The sequence below is a fragment of the Podarcis melisellensis genome (genome assembly GCF_964234715.1).
Source record: "Podarcis melisellensis genome assembly, chromosome: 10".
NCBI lineage: Eukaryota > Metazoa > Chordata > Lepidosauria > Squamata > Lacertidae > Podarcis > Podarcis melisellensis.
This window is the reverse complement of record NC_138542.1, coordinates 70,029,152-70,051,512: the sequence shown is the minus strand read 5'-3', so window position 1 is coordinate 70,051,512 and position 22,361 is coordinate 70,029,152. Positions and strand designations below refer to the sequence as shown.

General features: G+C 48.2%; 1 protein-coding gene across 1 annotated transcript in view; it reads right to left on the bottom strand.

Moving 5' to 3' along the window:
- Positions 1-22,361, bottom strand: part of LOC309379803 (uncharacterized protein) — a 206,376-nt gene that overhangs the window by 132,509 nt on the left and 51,506 nt on the right. Inside the window, exons 17-23 of the mRNA XM_081929256.1 lie at positions 19,490-19,684; positions 18,820-18,959; positions 16,324-16,451; positions 14,422-14,561; positions 12,483-12,673; positions 10,283-10,414; positions 1,771-1,797 (exon numbers count right to left, since the gene is read on the bottom strand). Coding sequence (XP_081785382.1) covers positions 1,771-1,797; positions 10,283-10,414; positions 12,483-12,673; positions 14,422-14,561; positions 16,324-16,451; positions 18,820-18,959; positions 19,490-19,684 — 953 coding nt within the window. The remainder of the gene's footprint in view (positions 1-1,770; positions 1,798-10,282; positions 10,415-12,482; positions 12,674-14,421; positions 14,562-16,323; positions 16,452-18,819; positions 18,960-19,489; positions 19,685-22,361) is intronic.

The window sequence follows — 22,361 nt, the reverse complement described above, 5'->3', positions numbered from 1 at the left end:
AGCAATCAGTTGCAGGCAGGATGGACGAAGCAGGAACAAGACGCTGCTACTAGTAACTTGGTTACTTAGAGGGGTTTATTATTTACAGCAGACTCCACAAGTTACTAAAAGTTACGCGGGTGGCCCTGTGGATTAAACCACAGAGCCTAGGACTTGCCAATCAGAAGGTCGGCGGTTCGAATCCCCGCAACGGGGTGAGCTCCCATTGCTCAGTTCCTGCTCCTGCCAACCTAGCAGTTCAAAAGCACGGCAAAGTGCAAGTAGATAAATAGATACCGCTCCGGCGGAAAGGTAAACAGCCTTTCTGTGCACTGCTCTGGTTTGCCAGAAGTGGCTTAGTCATGCTGGCCACATGACTCGGAAGCTGTACGCCGGCTCCCTCGGCCAATAAAGTGAGATGAGCGCCGCAACCCCAGAGTCGGTCATGACTGGACCTAATGGTCAGGGGTCCCTTTACCTTCACCTGCAACTTACTATATACATGAACAGATACAGATCTTAACTAGCTCTCTCTTAACAAACTCCAAACGACTCTCAGGCTCCACACTGACCAACACACACTCCTGTCAGTAAGGTCATAAGTCATCATGTGAGACCTCAACCAATGGCAGAGCTGTTTCCATGGTCCCATATCTCCCTCTCTTTCAAATCAGAACCAGTGAAGGCGGTGAAGGTCCTGTGTGAGTGCCTGGAGGCGGTTGAACGATGGATAGTGGCTAATGGATTGAGGTTGAATCCTGACAAGACAGAAGCACTGCTTTTGGGGGACAGGGGGCGAGCTGATGTGGAGGACTCCCTGGTCCTGAATGGGGTAACTGTGCCCCTGAAGGACCAGTGAGCAGCCTGGGAGTCATTTTGGGCTCACAGCTGTCCATGGAGGTGCAGGTCAATTCTGTATCCAGGGCAGCTGTCTACCAGCTCCATCTGGTACGCAGGATGAGACCCTCCCTGCCCGCAGATTGTCTCACCAGAGTGGTGCATGCTCTGGTTATCTCCCACTTGGACTACTGCAATGTGCTCTACGTGGGGCTACCTTTGAAGGTGACCCGGAAACTACAACTAATCCAGAATGCGGCAGCTAGACTGGTGACTGGGGGCAGCCGCCGAGACCACATTACACCGGTCTTGAAAGACCTAAATTGGCTCCCAGTACGTTTCAGAGCACAATTCAAAGTGTTGGTGTTGACCTTTAAAGCCCTAAATGGTCTCGGCCCAGTATACCTGAAGGAGTGTCTCCACCCCCATCTTAGTGTATTTTTGGTCTTTGTGGAAGCCACCCAGAGTGGCTGGGAAAACCCAGCCAGATGGGCAGGGTACAAATAATCTATTATTATTATTATTATTATTATTATTATTATTATTATTATTATATCTCTAGGCAGATAACTCCTCTTTGCTCAGTCATCCTTGGCTTTCAGCCAATGCTTAATTGACTCTGTGTGAAGCTGCACAGAATGGCACGTAGTCAAAAAACCCAACAGTAAGTGCTTTGTGAAGATGCCATTGGTCTCCCATCTTTCCTAACCATTGTCCATGCTGTTTGAGGCTGATAGGAACTGGGGTTCAGCAACATCTGGAGATACTCAGCTTCTCCATCCCTGCGGCAGAAGTCCTAGGTTCTTCTGGAGCTCCGTTCTAGAGAGGAATCTCAACCCAATCTCAGCAGACCCAAGCACAGTGCTAACAGAAAGTGCGTTGTGCCTATAAGGTCTCTTTTGTGGGCCTTAAAAAGACAAAACTCCTTCCCCAACCTACTGGATCATCACTTACCACATCTCCAGGTGGGCCTTGGTCTCCCTGGGCAAGGAAGAAAAATGAGAAAAGACATAGGTTCATAGAAATGTAGGTATTATAAGCGTAGATATATTGAAGGAATTGAGAACGCTATTTATATACGCAACCAGAGCTGTGGGAACATTACTAGCCCAATATTGGAAGGAGATAGGATGCCATCTAAAATAGATTGGCAGACAAAATTATTTGAATATGCTGAGATGGCAAGATTAACAGGAGAAGTTAGAAACCACGATGACCAAAAATGTAATACAAATATAAAAGGTAAAGGTAAAGGTACCCCTGCCCGTACGGGCCAGTCTTGCCAGACTCTGGGGTTGTGCGCCCATCTCACTCAAGAGGCCAGGGGCCAGCGCTGTCCGAAGACACTTCCGGGTCACGTGGCCAGCGTGACATCGCTGCTCTGGCGAGCCAGAGCTGCACACGGAAACGCCGTTTACCTTCCCGCTAGAAAGCGGTCCCTATTTATCTACTTGCACCCGAGGGTGCTTTCGAACTGCTAGGTTGGCAGGCGCTGGGACCGAGCAACGGGAGCGCACCCCGTCGCGGGGATTCGAACCGCCGACCTTTCGATCGACAAGCCCTAGGCGCTGAGGCTTTTACCCACAGCACCACCCACGTCCTAATACAAATATAGACAATATTTAAAAGATCATTGCAAATATTTGAAGTCTCTGGCAGGCTTCGAATGTCTCCTGCAAAGTGACATAAGTTATGGTTCTAGATTCGGGTAGGTAGCCGTGTTGGTCTGACGCAGTTGATTTTATATATGTCCAGTAGCACCTTAGAGACCAACTAAGTTTGCTCTTGGTATAAGCTTTCATGTGCATGCACACTTCTTCAGATATATGGATATATTGGACAAATACAATCTTGTTGTTGTTGTTTAGTCGTCTCCGACTCTTCATGACCCCCTGGACCAGAGCACGCCAGGCACTCCTGTCTTCCACTGCCTCCCGCAGCTTGGTCAAACTCAGGCTGGCAGCTTTGAGAACACTGTCCAACCATCTCGTCCTCTGTCGTCCCCTTCTCCTTGTGCCCTCCATCTTTCCCAACATCAGGGTCTTTTCCAGGGAGTCTTCTCTTCTCATGAGGTGGCCAAAGTATTGGAGTCTCAGCTTCAGGATCTGTCCTTCCAGTGAGCACTCAGGGCTGATTTCCTGAAGAATGGACAGGTTTGGTCTTCTTGCAGTCCATGGGACTCTCAAGAGTCTCCTCCAGCACCAGAATTCAAAAGCATCAATTCTTCGGTGATCAGCCTTCTTTATGGTCCAGCTCTCACTTCCGTACATCACTACTGGGAAAACCATAGCTTGAACTATGTCGGCAAGGTGATGTCTCTGCTTTTTAAGATGTTGTCTAGGTTTGTCATTGCTTTTCTCCCAAGAAGCAGGCGTCTTTTAATTTCGTGATACAATTATAATACAATCTAGATACTACTTAATATGCCGTAAATATAGAAACCACGTTTGGGCAGAGGGAAGTCTTAGTAATTTACTTTTTTATATAAATTTACGTTATTTCCAACATTCAAGTACCGTATTTTTCGCACCATAGGACGCACTTTTTCCCTCCTAAAAAGCAAGGGAAAATGTGTGTGCGTCCTATGGAGCGAATGCAGGCTTTCGCTGAAGCCTGGAGAGCGAGAGGGGTCAGTGCGCACCGACCCCTCTCGCTCTCCAGGCTTCAGGAAGCTATCCGCTAGGAGTGGGAGACCCAGCTCTCCCACCGCTAGCGGAGCGCTGCATTAATCCCGAAGCTTGGGGCGTGCGGAGCTCAGCGCGCCCCAAGCTTCTGGGTGCCGGCAAGGTCTCCGCTAGCCCTGGGAGAGCCCCGCGACGTCGCGCGGCTGTCCCAGGGCTAGCGGACCACTGCGCTAATCCAGAAGCTTGGGGCGTGCGGAGCTCAGCGCGCCCCAAGCTTCTGGGTGCTGGCAAGGTCTCCGCTAGCCCTGGGAGAGCCCCGCGTCGCGCGGCTCTCCCAGGGCTAGCGGACCACTGCGCTAATCCAGAAGCTTGGGGCGTGTGGAGCTCAGCGCGCCCCAAGCTTCTGGGGGCCGGCAAGGTCTCCGCTAGCCCTGGGAGAGCCCCGCGACGTTGCCCGGCTCTCGCAGGGCTAGCGGACCACTGCGCTAATCCAGAAGCTTGGGGCGTGCGGAGCTCAGCGCGCCCCAAGCTTCTGGGTGCCGGCAAGGTCTCCGCTAGCCCTGGGAGAGCCCCGCGACGTCGCCCGGCTCTCCCAGGGCTAGCGGACCACTGCGCTAATCCAGAAGCTTGGGGCGTGCGGAGCTCAGCGCGCCCCAAGCTTCTGGGTGCTGGCAAGGTCTCCGCTAGCCCTGGGAGAGCCCCGCGACGTCGCCCGGCTCTCCCAGGGCTAGCGGACCACTGCGCTAATCCAGAAGCTTGGGGCGTGCGGAGCTCGGCGCGCCCCAAGCTTCTGGGTGCCGGCAAGGTCTCCGCTAGCCCTGGGAGAGCCCCGCGACGGCTAGCGGAGACCTTGCCGGCGCCCAGAAGCTTGGGGCGCGCTGAGCTCCGCACGCCCCAAGCTTCGGGATTAGCGCTCCGCTAGCCGTGTCTAGGCTGCGGATAGCAGCCTGCTTCTCGGAGCGTCGGGCGCCCTGAAAGCAGAGCGCCTGGCGCTTCGGGAACACATCCGCTGCGTGGAGAGCCTTGCAGGAGTTCCCCGCAAGGCTCCCCAAGCTGCGGATAGCAGCCTGCCGCCCGGCGGGTGGGGCGCCCTGAAGCAGAGCGCCCCTCACGCCAGGCATACATCCGCAGCGTGGGGAGCCCTGCAGCAGTTCCCCGCAAGGCTCCCCAAGCTGCGGATAGCAGCCTGCCGCCCGGCGGGTGGGGCGCCCTAAAGCAGAGCGCCCCTCGCGCCAGGCATACATCCGCAGCTTGGGGAGCCCTGCAGCAGTTCCCCGCAAGGCTCCCCAAGCTGCGGATAGCAGCCTGCTTCCCGGAGCGTCGGGCGCCCTGAAAGCAGAGCGCCCGGCACTTCAGGAACACATCCGCTGCGTGGAGAGCCTTGCAGGAGTTCCCCGCAAGGCTCCCCACGCTGCGGATAGCAGCCTGCCGCCCGGCGCGAGGGGCGCCCTGAAGCAGAGCGCCCCTCGCGCCGGGCAGACATCTGCAGCGTGCGGAGCCCTGCAGCAGTTCCTCACAGGGCTCCCCACGCTGCGGATAGCAGCCTGCTTCCCGGAGCGTCGGGCGCCCTGAAAGCAGAGCGCCTGGCGCTTCGGGAACACATCCGCTGCGTGGAGAGCCTTGCAGGAGTTCCCCGCAAGGCTACCCAAGCTGCGGATAGCAGCCTGCCACCCAGCGCGAGGGGCGCCCTGAAGCAGAGCGCCCCGCGCGCTAGGCAGACATCAGCCAGCCCCACAAGCTCGGGGGACAGCAGGGAGGCGCAGCGCCACTATCCCGCTGTTCCTCGACCTGGTTCGGTTTCCCTGACCTGCTTTTGGGGGGGAAATAAAGGGAAATTTTTTTTCCTTTATTTCCCCCCAAAAAAACTAGGCGCGTCCTATGGTCCGGTGCGTCCAATCGTGCGAAAAATACGGTATTTATTTATCTATGTATATTTTGGATGGAAAATAACAATATTATTTTTATTTTTATTTATTTATTTCTTCCCCAGCCACTATGGGCGGCTTCCAAGAGAAGGCTAAAAATACATTAAAACATCAGTCATTAAAAACTTCCCTAAGCAGGGATGCATACCCCAATTTTTTAAAAAATAAAGTTTATATGCAAAAAAATAATAGATTCATAGAAATGTAGAACTGTAGAGGAAGAGAGACCACAACCTCCCGAGGGAGACTGTTTCACCGCAGAACAGCTCCTACTATCAGAAAATACTTCCTGATGTTTAGTCATAGGAACCGAGGGCATTTTTATGGGAGGAATTAGTTCTGCGGCACCAGCCTTTCAGAGCAGGTGGCCTGTGGGCAATTCAGTTGGAAGCACAGGCTGTCAGACCAGGAACAGCTCGATCCAAGCAAGAAGTTGCTCAGAAGGAGGTGCGAGATCTGTCTCATCAGCTTTAAAGGAACCCATGGGATCCTGTCCCCTGACAGCAGCGACACAACCCTTTGCCTAAATGCTTTTCACAATGGAACCTGATTCTTCCCTCCAGCTGGATTCCAGTCACCATCCTTTTAACTGTCTGGGGTTTCCATTGCAGCCTCTTGCATTGCTGAAGAGGCAAGCCACATTTCCGTTTCAGCAGTACGTAATTTATTGTGCGGAAAAGCTGCTTGCCTCTTCGGCACATAGGGCAGGCTCTGGCTCATTTGAAGTTGTTGTTGCCTAGGGCCCTCGTATTTACTGCCTCTCCTGGTCTGCCCCGCAGAGGACCTTAAGGTCCATGAATAACCATAGTTGAGAGGTCCCAGGCCCTAAGGAAGTCAGACTATCCTCCACCAGGGCCAGGGCCTTCTCAGTGATGGCTCCGACCTGGTGGAATGCTCTGTCTCATGAGTCTAGGGCCCTTCAGGATTTAACCTCCTTTTGCCGGGCCTGTAAGACAGAGCTATTCCGCCTGGCCTTTAATTTGAATTCAGCCTGATCTTTTATTTCCCTTCTCTTCCCTCCCCCTCCCCTTTTATGAAGATCACCCGCTCTGAGACCCCACAGCTAATTCTCCCCTGGCCTCCTCACTGGCCCAAGTAGGACCAATTCAGCCAGCTAGCCCTGGGGATTATCTAATGCTTATTAGATGGACTTCCCCTAAATTGATTTCTGAACTTTGAATTTTATTGTTATTGATGTTTCTATACTGTGTTTTATGCTGCTTTTACAATTAAGTGTTTTAAATTTGTTGTTGGCCTGGTTTTTGAACCGGGAAGAGCGGGGTATAAATAAAAAAAATATTATTTATTTATTTATTTATTTAGGTATTTAGGAGCGCTCGTTTCCCCAGATCAGTTTAAGAACAGCTGGGTGATCTCATAACTAATGTTACAGTTACAGTATCCTAAATGTTTCTAGTCCAGAGTCTTAATTCATAATCTGCATTCTGTAAACAGGTTATCTGTTTAGCCTCTGGTGTTTCCAAACCTTGTGAACCCAGAACAAAAAAAACCCACAACCCAAAAAACCCTGATCAGGTTATAATACTTGCCTTCTCTCCTTTCTGCGCCTGCAAACAGAGAACAACAATTATTATTGTTGTTGTTATTATTAGGCCTTTATTCCACCCTTCAGCCAAAAAAGGCTCCCAGAGAGGCTTTCAAGTATTAATGAGAGGACAGACTCTGACTTGAGGTTTGCAGCATAAGAGACGCAACACAAAAGGAAAAGGAACTAGGAGGGAAGAGGAGGAAATCAGCCTCAGGAACTAATTCTTGGTTACAGAGATCTGGAGTGGAAATATTTGAAGAGAAGCATTAGACCCCAGGCCCAATCCCCTACATTTACGTTACAGCAATTGTTCCTCTCTCTCCGGACCCCTTTTGAAACAAGGGGCGGCAACGGGGAGAAGCGATTCTCCCCGCTGCCCCTTCCCTTGCTTTAAAACAGGTCCGGGGACAGAGGGGAAGGCGCGCGGCGCTTCACCTCTGTCCCCGGACGGTCTCCATAGGAACGCATTGATTGATTTTCAATGCATTCCTATGGGAAACCGTGCTTCACAAGACGAAAAACTCGCAAGAAGAAAAAACTTGCGGAACGAATTAATTTCGTCTTGCGAGGCACCACTGTAATTAGGATTGCTCTGCCCGCCTCTCCCTCATTATTTTGGTCTTGTGCATTTTAATCCGTAGGCAGCTGCCTGTATCCACACTTTATCGCCATTTCCCAACTTGCTTCATGCAACTGCATATTCTTCTTTCCAATTTCCCTGCAATTACATCTCGGACAAACCTCCCTCTCTCCGTCCCATTTCTTAGAATATGCCCTATCATCTCCTGAGACAGACGGATGCCAACAACTGAATTGCCTTTTCATCGTAATTGGTATCAGTCTTTGTCCTTCTCCCAGCCTGTCCAATTTCCCTTTCTGTTCAACTCCTTTCACCTATTCTGTTTTTCGCTACCAGTTTTGCAAATGTTGCTCACGCAGTTTTCCATTCTGCCCACGCAGCGCTTAATAAGTGTGTCTTCCTCGTTCCTTTTTTTCAGGGGTCATCTTATTCCCATCCAGGGGGGAAACGACAGATGTAAATAAATATAGAATAATAATTTTTCTTCCTGTCCCATTTCTCATCTCATAAAAACGTCACTTTCACTGTAAAGAACCGGCTTTAAATTTCTGCTCTAGGTGGGTTGGTGTTGCTTTCTAGATATTTCAGTCCTGATTTGTGGAGATGGCTCAATTGACTAGCAAACTCAGAGGAAACTCAAAGCAAAAATTTGCGGGGAAATGGGATGGTTATAGAAGATATGTCCAAAAAGGCAATAATAATTTTGACCCTGTGCTAGCGTTCAAGTGACAAAGGAAGTAAAAGGAGGTGGACAACAATTAAGGATTTATTACGTTTTCTGAATGTATTAGAAAATCTATATAGAAAGGTTTATTGTTTTCAGTACAGTAAGATAAACTATATGCGAAGGGACTTGACAGGAAGTCAAAACTGAAGAAAATATTTTGTAAGATAAAAGGGGGGGGGAAATATTTATTTTCACTATTATCACTATTTTTGTGTGTGCGCGCGTGCGTGTACGGGTGTGTGTTTTGTATGGAATGTTTGGGAGGAAATAAGATGGTAAATAACAAATAACAAACAAAATATTGATGTATGTAATTTTTATTTCTCAATTATATTTTGTGGTGGTATGGTTGTAATGTTTTTTGTAACAAAAAATCATTTAATAAAAAATATTTTTAAAAAAACAAACAGATATTTGAATCCTGGCACATGCAAGTCATGTGTGTTTGAGTGCGCTTTAGGGGAAAGGATTTTTTTGGCACATTTGACACAAAGGACGAACTCCCCACCCCCACCCCACCATCCCACTGTGGTCCAGAGCATCACTCAGGTGGTCTGTGGCCAGGGATGTCTTAAGCATATGTGGCACCGGGGTGCAAAGACCCTCCCCAGGTTGCCCAGTCCCAGGTGCGCAGGAGGGTGGGGCTGGCCGGCCACCTCAGCGTCTCGTGGGCTCAGTCGCCCTCGAACACATGGCGCAGAGCTGCCCGCAGCAGAAGAGCCTGTCGTGGCGCTCCGACCGACAGGCAGGCTCTACCCCGGACTAAACTCTCAGACCCTGAACTCTCGGCCTGGCGCCCTTGAGAGCACAGCGCCCGGGTGCCCCACACCCCTAGTGCCTATGGGTAAGACGGCCCTGGAGAATGCAGATTATGCTATTAATGTTGTGTGTTGTGCAAGGAAGGTGTGTGTGGGATGGGCCACAAGTAACAAGAGGGTGGGCAGGGAAGAGAGGAAGAGAGGAAGCGATTTAAAAGGAGCGGCTGGATTATTTATGTAGACAAAGATTAAATGGAAATCATTGGTTGTGTTTAGAATAGATTTACGAAAGGTTTAGAAAACTTATTGATCATAATATTTGTATGAGATTGTATGGGGAAAATACGGAATAACAGATACAATCTTGTTTAAAATGTATATAGGAAGTGCGGTGTAAGCGATGGAAGTCAGTCAATGAAATTTTATTATTGAGATATTTGTAGAATAAATTTGGAAGAAATTCTTCCAACTTTTCTTCTTTTTCTCCTTGTTTTTTCTTTTTCTTTTTTCTTCCTTTTTTCTTCCTTTTTTCTTTTTTGTTCTTTTTTTATATGTGTGTGCTTATCTGAAGTGTGTATGTATGCATGTGTTTGCAATGTTTTGCTTGTATTTTGTAATAATTATGCTAAATAAAATTATAGAAAATAAAAGAAAAGAAACAAGAAAGTGGGCAGGGAAGAGAGGAAGTAATTTAAAAGGAGTGGATTAGCACAAAAGACAGAGTGAGAGGAAGTGCCAGAGAGGACTAACATTCATATTGATTTTCAATATATAGATATTGCATCATCATTGCTTCTTTTAACATCTTATATACAGTGGTACCTCGCAATACGAATGCCTCGTAAGACGAAAAACTCGCAAGACGAAAGAGTTTTTCGTTTTTTGAGTTGCTTCGCAAGACGAATTTCCCTATGGGCTTGCTTCGCAAGACGAAAACGTCTTGCAAGTTTGTTTCCTTTTTCTTAAAACCGTTAATACCCAGGGAATCTGTGCTTCGCAAGACGAAAAATTTGCAAGACGAAAAACTCGCAGAACGAATTAATTTCGTCTTGCGAGGTACCACTGTATTAGAATTCCACGGAATACAACAAAATGCATGCAACGCAGACTAAAGGAAGCAAGAAAAATTCAAATTCGAAACCATGCAGCGTCTAGCACAGTGTATTGCAATTGCTACAACAGGCAGCCAAGCTCCCTGTCATCTCCCCTGAGCAATTTTCACGTGGTCCTTGGGTTGGGGGGTGGGGTGGGGTGGGGTGGAGTGAAGGGACATCCTGCTGTATTGAATCACTGGCTGGCTTACTTTTGAGCACCGTGGGTCACAGGGTCCCTGCGGGGTCTGAACCGTCAGGGGAACTGAAGAGGAACTGGACACGGGTACCACCCTCTTTGCATCCACAAGCCCTTCCACCTTGTTCATCTCCTTGCTGGAAATCTGAGCACAAAGGATGTTGGGTTAGGCTGGCCAAAGGCAGTTGAGGTACAACCTCTTCCTTTTATTTTAATACAGTGGTGCCCCGCAAGACGAATGCCTCGCAAGACAGAAAACCCGCTAGACGAAAGGGTTTTCCGTTTTGGAGGTGCTTCGCAAAACGAATTTCCTATGGGCTTGCTTTGCAAGATGAAAATGTCTTGCGACTTCCTGCGGGGTTTTTTCCTCCCCCCCCCCTTTTCCCCAAGCCGCTAAGCCGCTTATCAGCTGATCCGCTAAGCCGCTTAACAGCTGATCCGCTAAGCCGCTAATAGCGCTAATCCGCTAAGACGCTAATGGGCTTGCTTCGCAAGACGAGAAAACCGCAAGACGAAGAGACTCGCGGAACGGATTCTTTTCGTCTTGCGAGGCACCACTGTATCTTTGTTGTTTAAAATACAAAGATACAAACATACACAACATACAACGAAGGTAAGTATTTCAGATTTAAATACAAAAAAGAAAGAAAAAAAAGAAAGGGGGGGAGAAAAATTTTGTAACAAAGACAAAAAAATGATATAAAAGGGGGGGGGGGAGACCAAAGTTTTATACGACATTATATCTATCAAATAATATTTTTTTTGTGCAAAAAACTTCCAATCTTTCTCGTTATACTTTTTCTGTTGTCATGGTATTATCGCACAGTTTGTTTTGTATCCTTTTCCATACATGTTTGTATCATTTATCTATTATTGGCAAGTATCGTTCTAATTCTGCTAAGATGGTATCATTTTTGCAAAATAATCTTATATATTCCTAAAATATTTTTTCCATTTTCCGTATGTTTTCTGGTTTAAAACTCCCCTGACTTTTCCCGTCAGCTTTGCCAGTTGGAAATACTCTATCATACGTGTCTGCCAATCTGTTATTCTTGATGTTGTCTCACTTTTCCAGCTTCTTGCTACGAGTATTTTTGCCACCGTAACTGCATACATAAACAGTGTTCTTGTGTTGCTTTTAACTTCTATTGGTAATATTCCTAATAAAAAAAATCTCTGGTCTTTTTTTAACAGTAAATTTAAATAATTTCTTGAATTTGTTGTAGATATTATTCCAAAATTCACATATTCACAAAATTCACAAATTCACAAAATTCACACAAGGTATAACCTCTTCCATTGGCTACAAGGAAATGCTTCTTTCAAGGCTAATTTCAGCGGGGGCAGAGGGCCGGTTGGTGCCAATGAAGGCCTCTGTGGACACCTGCACACCCCACTGCCAATCCATGCTTCACAGAGTCTTTTCTTCACCCTCATATCGCTGTCCTTTTCTGACAGCAGAATGACGACTGACTGCATCTCACAACTTCCAGTTCCTGGCTCCCAGCTCACTCCTCAAGGGACATATGGAGGAAACAGCCCAAATCCACACACTGATTCTGCGCCGCCACCCCCTGCCAAAAGACCCAAATCCCTCAAGTGCATTTGGGTTTTGACCTTTAAAGCTCTATGCACAATTCAGAGTGTTGATGCCAACCTTTAAAGCCCTAAACAGCCTCGGTCCAGTATATCTGAAGAAGCATCTCCACCCCCATCATTCTGCCTGGACACTGAGATCCAGTGCTAAGGGCCTTCTGGCAGTTCCCTCACTGCAAGAACTGAGGTTACAGGGAACCAGGCAGAGGGTCTTCTTGGTAGTGGCACCCGCCCTGTGGAACACCCTCCCACCAGATGTCAAAGAGAACAACTACCAGACTTTTAGAAGACATCTGAAGGCAGCTCTGTTTAGGGAAGCTTTTAATGTTTAATAGGTTATTGTATTTCAATATTCTGTTGGAAGCCGCCCAGAGTGGCTGGGGAAACCCAGCCAGATCGGTGGGATATAAATAATAAATTATTACTGTTGTTGTTGTTGTTAGTTGTTCTCATCCCTGAAGAATAAATCACATTTGCCAAATTCCCCCCTTCTGCGCAAACAGAAGGTACCTGCTTCCCACCTCCTTTTCGGATCTGGTCAACCTATCCTTTAAAAGACCTCCAGAGGAAATGCAAGACGAAGAACTAGATGCTGATTCAAGGAAAAAGACCCTCACCCCACTTTCCTGTGGCTTGGCAACAACTTGCTGGGACCCAGAGCAAATGGTTTCTATGAGCTCCTTGAGGATCAGTGGGAGATCGTCAAAAGTGCTGGCGTAGAACAGGTTGTTCAAGTTCCGATGCAACAAGACTCTTTTCAGTTCTTCCGGGTCGGCCCCCGAAATGCCCACAGCGATCACACGGATCCCTGGAGAGGGAGGAAATATTATGATGAGTCGCAGGGGGTAGCCTGAGCCCCACTTGTCATTCCTGGATCCAGCCCAGATTCAACTTTTAATATTGTGCTGGAAGCTGCCGAGAGTGGCTGGGGAAACCCAGCCAGATGGGTGGGGTATAAATAAATAAATAAAGCTAAGAGACAGAGCCATGTCTGATTTCTACTGAATCCAAGGCTGCTGCTAAAGGAGCAGGACATTATTGAGGTGTCAATGCTGCAGACAGCTCCATCATAGGCTCAGGTGGTAAAAAGATAAAGGTAAAGCACCCCTGAGGGAGCCAGTGTTTGTCCGCAGACAGTTTTTCCGGGTCATGTGGCCAGCATGAGTAAGCCGTTTACCTTCCCGCCAGAGTGGTACCTATTTATCTACTTGCACTTTGACGTGCTTTTGAACTGCTAGGTTGGCAGGAGCTGGGACCGAGCAACAGGAGCTCACCCCGTCGTGGGGATTCGAACCGCCCACCTTCCGATCGGCAAGCCCAAGAGGCTCAGTGGTTTAGACCACAGCGCCACCCGTGTCCCAGGCTCAGGTGGTATATATGTGTAAATAAGCCCTATATCACAGAGATGCCACAGTCTTTGCTATGCCTCATTCGGAAGGAAACAATCCCTGGGTAACCACCCCTGGAATGTTGCACTGCTTGGAGATTGGGGTGACATGCAACAATACTTATTGAATTGTAACCAAAGAATTTGTCCACCTTAAATGTACACATTACAAAACCTCCTTGAAGCACCCATGGACAATGTATAGGGAACTTGCATTGTCAGTGGGATCACCAGAGACAGTAGCAGAGCAACCACTTTGCATGCTAAAAGTTTCAGATTCAGCCCTGTGGTATCTCCGGGCAAAGCTATAATAGTGTCAAAATTTGTTTAAAAACATCAAGCTTTCAAAATACTTTTAAAAAAATTGTAGGTTTGATTTTTATACGATCTGAGGTGAAACCAGAGTATTTTCGCCGAAGAATTGATGCTTTTGAATGATGGTGCTGGAGAGGACTCTTGAGAGTCCCATGAACTGCAAGAAGACCAAACCTATCCATTCTGAAGGAAATCAGCCCTGAGTGCTCACTGGACAGATCCTAAAGACTTTGGCCACCTCATGAGAAGAGAAGACTCCCTGGAAAAGACCCTGATGTTGGGAAAGATGGAGGGCACAAGGAGAAGGGGACGACAGAGGACGAGATGGTGGGACAGCTCAGATTCGAAGCTATGAACATGAGTTTAACCAAACTGTGGGAGGCCGTGGAAGACAGGAGTGCCTGGCGTGCCCTGGTCTAGGGGGTCACGAAGAGTCGGACATGACTAAATGACTAAACAACAACAAAAGGTTTGATTTTTCTCCTCTTTTTTTAAAAAAATTGTAAATCAGTCTACATTGTAGGTCTCCAGCTATTTTCGGACTACCACTCCCATCATCCCTAGCTAGGAGGCTCAGTGGTTGGGGATGATGGGAACTGTAGTCCCAAAACAGCTGGAGACACATGTTTGGGAAACCCTGGTCTACACTGACTGGCAATGGCTCTCCAGGGATTCAGGCATGGGACAAACCCAGTCTTACCTGAAGATGACGGGGATCAAATTTCGGACGTTCTACATGCTAAGCAGGTCTCAAGAGCTCCACACACTGAGCTAAGGCGCTTCATCTTCCAGATAGGGAAGACTCCACTTATGGGAAGCCCAGAGTCCAGATCATCTCAGATCCATAGCTTTACCTATAAGGTGGGCCACTTTGGCTGGGGGCACAACATCATCCTGAGATGGCCCATCCGTCAGCAGCACCAGGGTGCGGGACACAGAGGGTCTCATTCCCTTGAAGGCTTGGAATATCTCTTTCAAGACGTAGCCGATGGCCCTACCTGTGAGAAAGTACAGAAAAGGGGCAGAGAGCGTTACAGTGACATGGAAGCAAGCATATATCCCTGTCTGTGGGGAGTTGAGAGGGTGCAAGAACGTGTGCAGAGTCCCTGAAGCCCTGTTTACCATATTTTTCGCACCATAGGACACACTTTTTCCCCTCCAAAAATGAAGGGGAAATGTGTGTGCGTCCTATGGTGCGAATGCAGGCTTTCGCTGAAGCCTGGAGAGTGAGAGCGGTCGGTGCGCACTGACCCCTCACGCTCTCCAGGCTTCGCACACCTCTCCGCAAGCAGCGGGAGCCCAGCGCTGGGCTCCCGCTGCTTGCGGAGACTTGCCTGCATGCCGAAGCCTGCGCGCGCTGAGCTCAGCGCGCCCAGGCTTCGCGGACCTCTCCGCAAGCAGCGGGAGCGCTCCCACGGCTTGCAGAGAGCTGCCTGTTTGGGGGCTGGGGTCGGGGGAAGCTCGAGCTTCCCCCGCCCCAGCCCCGTGCCTTGGGGGGAAAATAATTTTTCCCCCTTTATTTCCCCCCCCCAAAAAAATGGGTGCGCCCTATGGTCCGGTGCGCCCTATGGTGCGAAAAATACGGTAATTCTCTAAGAGACCTTTCTTTGGAAATGTGTCAAATCCCCATTTCTTTCCCTGTTTGGAAGCAAGAGAAGGCCGCAGCCTCCCAGGGTTTGTTTTCAAAATGAAATACAATCTCTAAACTTTGCACGGCGTTTTGAAAGATGCTTTGCAGGCACCAACAAGCAGCTGATTGGCAGTGCCTGCAAAGCCCCTTTTGGCTCAGCCACAGTTTTACCTGCCCCACATCAGACATGAGGGCAGTTATAGGGCAAGTGGGTGTGGCCAAAATGGATTGGTGGGACTGTTTAGGCCCGGGGTCCCCTGTTGGTGATGTAACGCTTTTTTTCTACTCATAACTGACTTTCCCGAAGAGGGAAGATATCAGCTCACTAAATATGTTCCCCTTCAAGGAGAAAAAACAGTTCAGAGAGGGTAATTTTGGTCTGGTAGGAGAAGGGGTCAAGCAACCTCTGTCAGTATATGGAAACATCACAGCTGCAGACAGCCAGATTTTTGACATCACATGATGCGCCTATCTGTGGGAAAGAAGAATTTCCCAGGCCATTCACAGGCTGGATAAGTCTTTGTGAAGAGTGTAATTTGAAACCTTCCGTGTGCGCATGCTCAGGAAGTTTGTCAGACTTGCTAGAAGAACTGAACTGAAAGGACGTGTTTTTCTCTAGTGCTGTAGGCAGAAATAAAAAAATGTAAATAGACGTTTCTGTCTGTCTCCTTTTCCCTGCTAGGGAAGAAGCAGGAAAAGGGGGTGTGCGTTTTTACCCACTCTTGGGAAAATGTCGCCTATCAATATCGCCCTGGTCTGTCCGGGAACTGTGAGAGGGGCCAGCCTCTGTGGAGGGGGCTTGCAAACCCAGTCAATGTTTGTTTTTCCTCTGCACCAGGGTTAGACATTAGAGGTTGCTTAGAGTAGTGATCTAGTGATCTTGGAGTGAAAGTTCCTTGGGCACTTTGTGAGTGGGAGTATTATAATTAACCTGTGTTTTTGCTTTCATTTGAACTTTCAGGAGGGGTGGTGGTCATCAATTCAACCAGGTAACAACATTATTATTATTATTATTATTAATAATATTAATATTATTAATATTTTGTATGCCACCCTTCATTCACAGATCTCAAACGTACAAAATACGGTAATTTTTTAACAAAGAAAACACTGAACGATGCAATACTCGCCGGTTTTTGTGTTTCCGCCAGCGTAGCGGAGTCTCTTGAGAGCTTTCAAAACGCCATTCCGGTCCCTATAACGGTTAAAGTGGAATTCTGTCCTGGGCTCCTCGCTGTATTGAGCTACAGCAATCTAGCACGAGAAGGCGAAAGAAGCATCCGAGTTTAGCCAGAAAACAAGGAGAGAAGGAAAAACCATTCTGATTGCAAGCATTCCCATTTCGCCAGCAGAGCCAGCCAAAGTCAGCTAAGCAGCGGTTCCTAAAATTGCCCGTACATTTGCTCATCCCAGCAACTAACAGAGCAACCCCCCCCCCAAAAAACCCCCAAGCAGACAGTGGCAGGATCCACAGCCCCATTCATATATATATGTTTTTCCTTAAACACTTTTTCAAACAACACATTAATCAACATACTGTATAAACTTTTTTGCTCCGCCGAGCTTACGACTTCCCTCCTTCCCTTCGACCGGTATCCCATATCAAATCCAATCGTGCATTCTAACTCTTTACAATATTGTAGGATTTACTTCAGTCCTGCTAGTGTCTTCAATTTTTTACAGTTATCATTTAAATATACAATAAATTTACTCCAGTCTCTCTGGAATTTCTGATCGTCCTGGTCTTGGATCCTGCAAGTCACTTTGGCCAACTCAGCAAAATCCATCATCTTCGCCTGCCACTCCACAATGGTAGGAATTTCAAGTAATTTCCATTTTTGGGCCAACAAAATTCTTGCTGCAACTGTGGCATACATGAATAGTCTTTGATCTGTCTTCATAATCTCATTTCCCATCAAGCCTAGCCAATATGCTTCTGGCTTTTTGGGAAATGTATATCTAAGCATCTTCTTTAGTTCATTGTAGATCGATTCCCAAAATGTTTTTACTTTATCACAAGTCCACCACATATAATAATAATAATAATAATAATAATAATAATAATAATAATAATAAATTATTTTTACCCCGCCCATCTGGCTGGGTTTCCCCAGCCACTCTGGGCAGCTTCCACAAAGACCAAAAATACACTAAGATGTCACACGTTAAAAACTTCCCTGAACAGGGTTACCTTAAGATGTTTTCTGAATGTCAGGTAGTTGTTTATCTCTTTGACATCTGATGGGAGGGCATTCCACAGGGTGGGTGCCACTACCGAGAAGGCCCTCTGCCTGGTTCCCTATAGCTTTGCTTCTCGCAATGAGGGAACCGCCAAAAGGCCATCGGAGCTGGACCTCAGCGTCCGGGCAGAACGATGGGGGTGGAGATGCTCCTTCAGGTATGCAGGGCTGAGGCCATTTAGGACTTTCAAGGTCAACACCAACACTTTGAATTGTGCTTGGAAACGTACTGAGAGCCAATGTAGGTCTTTCAAGACCGGCGTTATGTGGTCTTGGCGGCTACCAGTCTAGCTGCCACATTCTGGATTAGTTGTAGTTTCCGGGTCACCTTCAAAGGTAGCCCCACGTAGAGCGCCTTGCAGCAGTCCAAGCGGGAGATAACCAGAGCATGCACCACTCTGGCGAGACAGTCCGCAGGCAGGGAGGGTCTCATCCTGCATACCAGATGGAGAAGGTAGACAGCTGCCCTGGATACAGAATTGACCTGCGCCTCCATGGACAGCTGTGAGTCCAAAATGACTCCCAGGCTACGCAGCTGGTCCTTCAGGGGCATAGTTACCCCATTCAGGACCAGGGAGTCCCCCACACCTGCCTGCCCCCTGTCCCCCAAAAACAGTACTTCTGTCTTGTCATGATTCAACCCCAATCCGTTAGCCACCATCCATCCTCCAACCGCCTGGTAAAAGTCTCCATCTACACCCTTACATTTCCAACATGTTTTGTCCCTCATCCCACAGCCCCATTCCTCATGCCAACTGGGGCGGAAGAGGGGAAGGCGAAACCTTCTCGGGTCTATGGTAGCCTGCAGCTTGTGGAGCAACTGAGCCCAGGTGAAGGGAGCTAAATTGAGCCATTTCCTGCCTCCACCCAGAACACCCACATTCCAGAGCTTTGCATGGGCTGCCACTACCAGAAACTCCACTTATACTCCTTCTGCACCCCGTATTTTCGGTGGGACCTCTGTGCGGAAAGAGTGATGCTTGTGTGACTTCACGGGTGAGATTAGGGCCCTGCGGGACTGGACATCTTTCCGCAGGGCCTGCAAGACAGAGCTGTTCTGCCTGGCCTTTGGTTTGGACTCAGTCTGACCCTTATGTTTCCCTCCCCTTATGGTTTTGATTTTTCAGCTATTTTAAAATGAGGCTGCATTTTAAATTGCATTTTAACCTGTATTTTAAATTGGTTTCCCCACCCCCTCTCTTTTCCCCCTATTATGTTTTTACTGTGATTTTATTGGTGTTAGCTGCCCTGAGCCCAGCTCTGGCCAGGGAGGGCAGGGTATTAATTAAATTTTAATTATTGTTGTTGTTGTTGTTGTTGTTGTTGTTATTGTTGTTGTTGTTAATGACCTGTACAAACATCTGCATCACAGAAGCTTTTACCTGTGTACCTTCAGGCCCAATTCTGGGGAAATAAGAGACGATGCGGAAGAGGAAGTCCTTTATTTTGGCAAAGTTACTTTGGCCGATGCTTGACGATTCATCCACCAGAAAGGCAATGTCTGCTTTGGATTTGCTGCAGACTGGGAGTGAGAAAGGAAGACAGTGGCTTCTGTCAATCACAGACCATGTCCATAAGCCCTCCCTGCCCCATTTTTAAAAATGTAGTAACCATGCTCTGTAGACGATTGGGGAAGTGGGTTAGTAACCTCATGGTTCCTAGCCAATCTGAGCTATGCACGTACATTTCTACTGTGAACAGAAACAATGAGTTTCTCAGTGGCCAAAGCTTATACACCTGATCAAAGCATGGCCAGGCCCTTTAACATTGGGATCACTATGGTTGCCTGGACACACCCTTTAGGAAAAATAGCAGGGCATTTTTTGTGGTGGCCCCATCATTATGAACGGCTTTCCTAGAGCTCAAATCCACAATCCTTCATGAAATGCTTCCAGGTATTTATTTTACAACCATTCAAGGTCTCACTGTTGTGAGTTCTGACCGATTCTCAAGTTTATTTTATTATCTTCATAAGCCTAGGGTGGACTTGAAGATGGGCCGTACATTCATTGTAAACATAAATTAAGAAGCAGTTGAGAGTCTCAAGCTCACCTGGGCCAGGGGTGGTAGCCGGCGGTGCTGTTGCCTTAGGGATCCTGGCTGCGTGTGCAGAGGTGGTTCTTGGCCTGAGAGAGGTGGCTGCTGGAGGAGTGGATTGTCTTGAACTCAATGGCAGGAATCTAGTTGTAATAGGTTTTGCAGATGGAACCATTGGAAGGGGAACGGAGAGGTTCCCACGAGACCCTGCTGCAGACAAACAATGCGAAAAGGAAATGTAAGCAGTAGCATTCTGGAATGAACCACTTCTGGGCGCAAGGAAGGGATCATATTTTGGAATGCTCCACTGAGTAAAAAGTGAGAGGGGGCTCTTTCTGCTTGCTTTCCCCTCTGGTCCTGATCCCATGAAGAGGAACTGAAACTCCACAAGTCCCAGAGAGATGGGTGTTCATGTTAGAATCTCTGCTCCGTGATTGCAGTCATGAGATTTTGTCTATCACATGACAGTGTGTGTTTTGAGTCCACAGAGTGGGAAGTGACGGAGACAGGATGTTTGTGTTACTGTGTTCCGTGAAGTGGGACTATTGTCCTTTGTTCTTTTTCTCTTTGCTGTCTGATGCTAGAGAGAAGAAGAAGAAGAAGAAGAAGAAGAAGAAGAAGAAGAAGAAGAAGAAGAAGAAGAAGAAGAAGAAGAAGGAGAGGAGGAGGAGGAGGAGGAGTAGTAGTTTGGATTTGATATCCCGCTTTTTCACTACCCTAAGGAGTCTCAGAGCGGCTAACATTCTCCTTTCCCTTCCTCCCCCACAACAAACACTCTGTGAGGTGAGTGGGGCTGAGAGACTTCAAAGAACTGTGACTGGCCCAAGGTCACCCAGCAGCTGCATGTGGAGGAGTGGAGAATCGAATCCGGTTCACCAGATTACGAGTCCAGATTACGAGAGGGAGCCATGTTGCAGTGCTCCATGTGTGTTTATATGTAAATAAAGATTAGCCAAAATGCTGAGTTGCTGAGGTCTGTTACGCAAGTTGCGCAAACTCTGCGGACTCTTAAGTGTGCCGGTGTTGGTTGGCATCGGTCGCTGTGATGTTTGGGCAGAAGAAAGCTTTTGAAGCTCCAAAACGATCGACCAGAAGGGAGAGAACATGCCAGTCGGGCATGTGTCTCTGCCAGGGTCCTACTCGAGTGTAGGCTGAACTCCTGACAGTTCACTGCCTTGAGGTTCAGAGAACAATGTCCTTGGGGAAAAACCTGTCAAACATACAAACGAGCCTCCTTCATGCCATCTTCAAATATCTCAAGGAACAAGCTTGTTTTTCTCCTCCTCTGGAGGGTAGGACTCGAACCAATGGCTTCAAGTTTTGCAAGAAAGGACATTCCGACTAGAAGCACGGGAAAACGTTCTGACAGCAAGAGCTGCTCAACAGTGGAACAGTCTCCCTTGTGAGATTGTGGACTCTCCTTCCTTGGAGGCTTTTAAGCAGAGGTTGGGCGGCCATCTGTCAGGGGTGCTTTAGCTGATATTCCTGCATTGCAGGGGGTTGGACTAGATGACCCTCGGGGTCCCTTCCAACTCTACAATTTCTATGACTCTATGCCCTTTAGTTCAGGTCCACCCATAGTTCAGTCGTGGGGCACCTGCTTTGCAACCAGAAGGCCCCACGTCCAGTTATTGCTTGTGGGTTTCCCACAGCCATCTGTTTGGCCACTGTGAGAACAGGTTGCTGGACCAGATGGGCCATTGGCCTCATCCAGCCAGCTTCTTCATTTGCTCTTATGTACAGTCTCTGTCACCTCCAGCCGAAGGGTTGAAAGGCTGGGAGGCAGTGACTTGCCCATCACCCCTAGCTAGGAAAATGCAACCTGTGCCGCTGATAGTAGTACGACTCATGCAACACGTTGGCGACTAATATGCACACAATAATTTACCAAAATGATTATACATTCTTTATCAATCTTCTGAGAAAAATACAAACCTCATGCAAAGCCACAGAGACTTGTGAACTACTCAACCTGTGATGGCCTGGGATTCGGACTCAGAGGCTGATCCTGAGGGATTCCAGCCTGCACAGGAGTCCCCGCCTCCAGGACCAGCTGAGCTGGGGCTGGGGCCTGAGCCTGAAGGGTCCTCACCTGTGCTGGGTCCTCAGGTGCAGGCACCAGCTGAGTCTGCTCTGGCCCCTGAGGTGATGGAGGACCCATTGCCTGTAGCTGCTCCACTCTCAGCCCCGTCAGGGGAAGCTGAGGTTGCCTCTGGGTCCGGTAACCCTCCAGCCTCTCCGGAGCTGCAGAGGCTCAGGGCAGAGAGGCTTTTATCCCGGGGGAGATAAAAGCCAGTCAGCCCCAGTCCCAGGTTGTGGGAGCAACATTGTTGCTAGCCTGTTCCTGTCTGCACCCTGTCCTGCTCTTCTGTCAGAGTTCCTGACCTCACCCAACTCCCTGCCTTGGACCCGGCTTCAGCCCTGATGGACAGCCTCCATACCGCACCCTTGACCTCGGACTGGACTCAGACCTCGCCGCACGGTTAACCCTCAGGACCAGCACACAACGTAAGATGAACTGATAATGTCTGGTTTCAATGCTTTTTCAAGTGCTTAACCCAGTCTTTTGTTTTCTTTATCTTTTTAGGTAAGTTCATGAAGGTACCAACAAAGGGTAAGTTCGGTCTTGTTCCCAATACCGAGAGATGCTAGTGAAGTTTTAGATGGATGTTGATGAAGTTGTAGAGACAGGGTGCAAGCGTTTTGCACCTGTTTCGCCCTGGCGGTCCAAGTAGTCAAGAGGACGCTGTTCGCCCCTGATGGGGCCCTTTTACTGGGGCTGGCAGGTAGCACACTCCCATTTTCTGGGCTTCTTCAGTGGTCTAATCTCAAAGCCTTGATACGTATATTGATATTCAATTTCATAGAGAGTGTACTATTTCTTGGG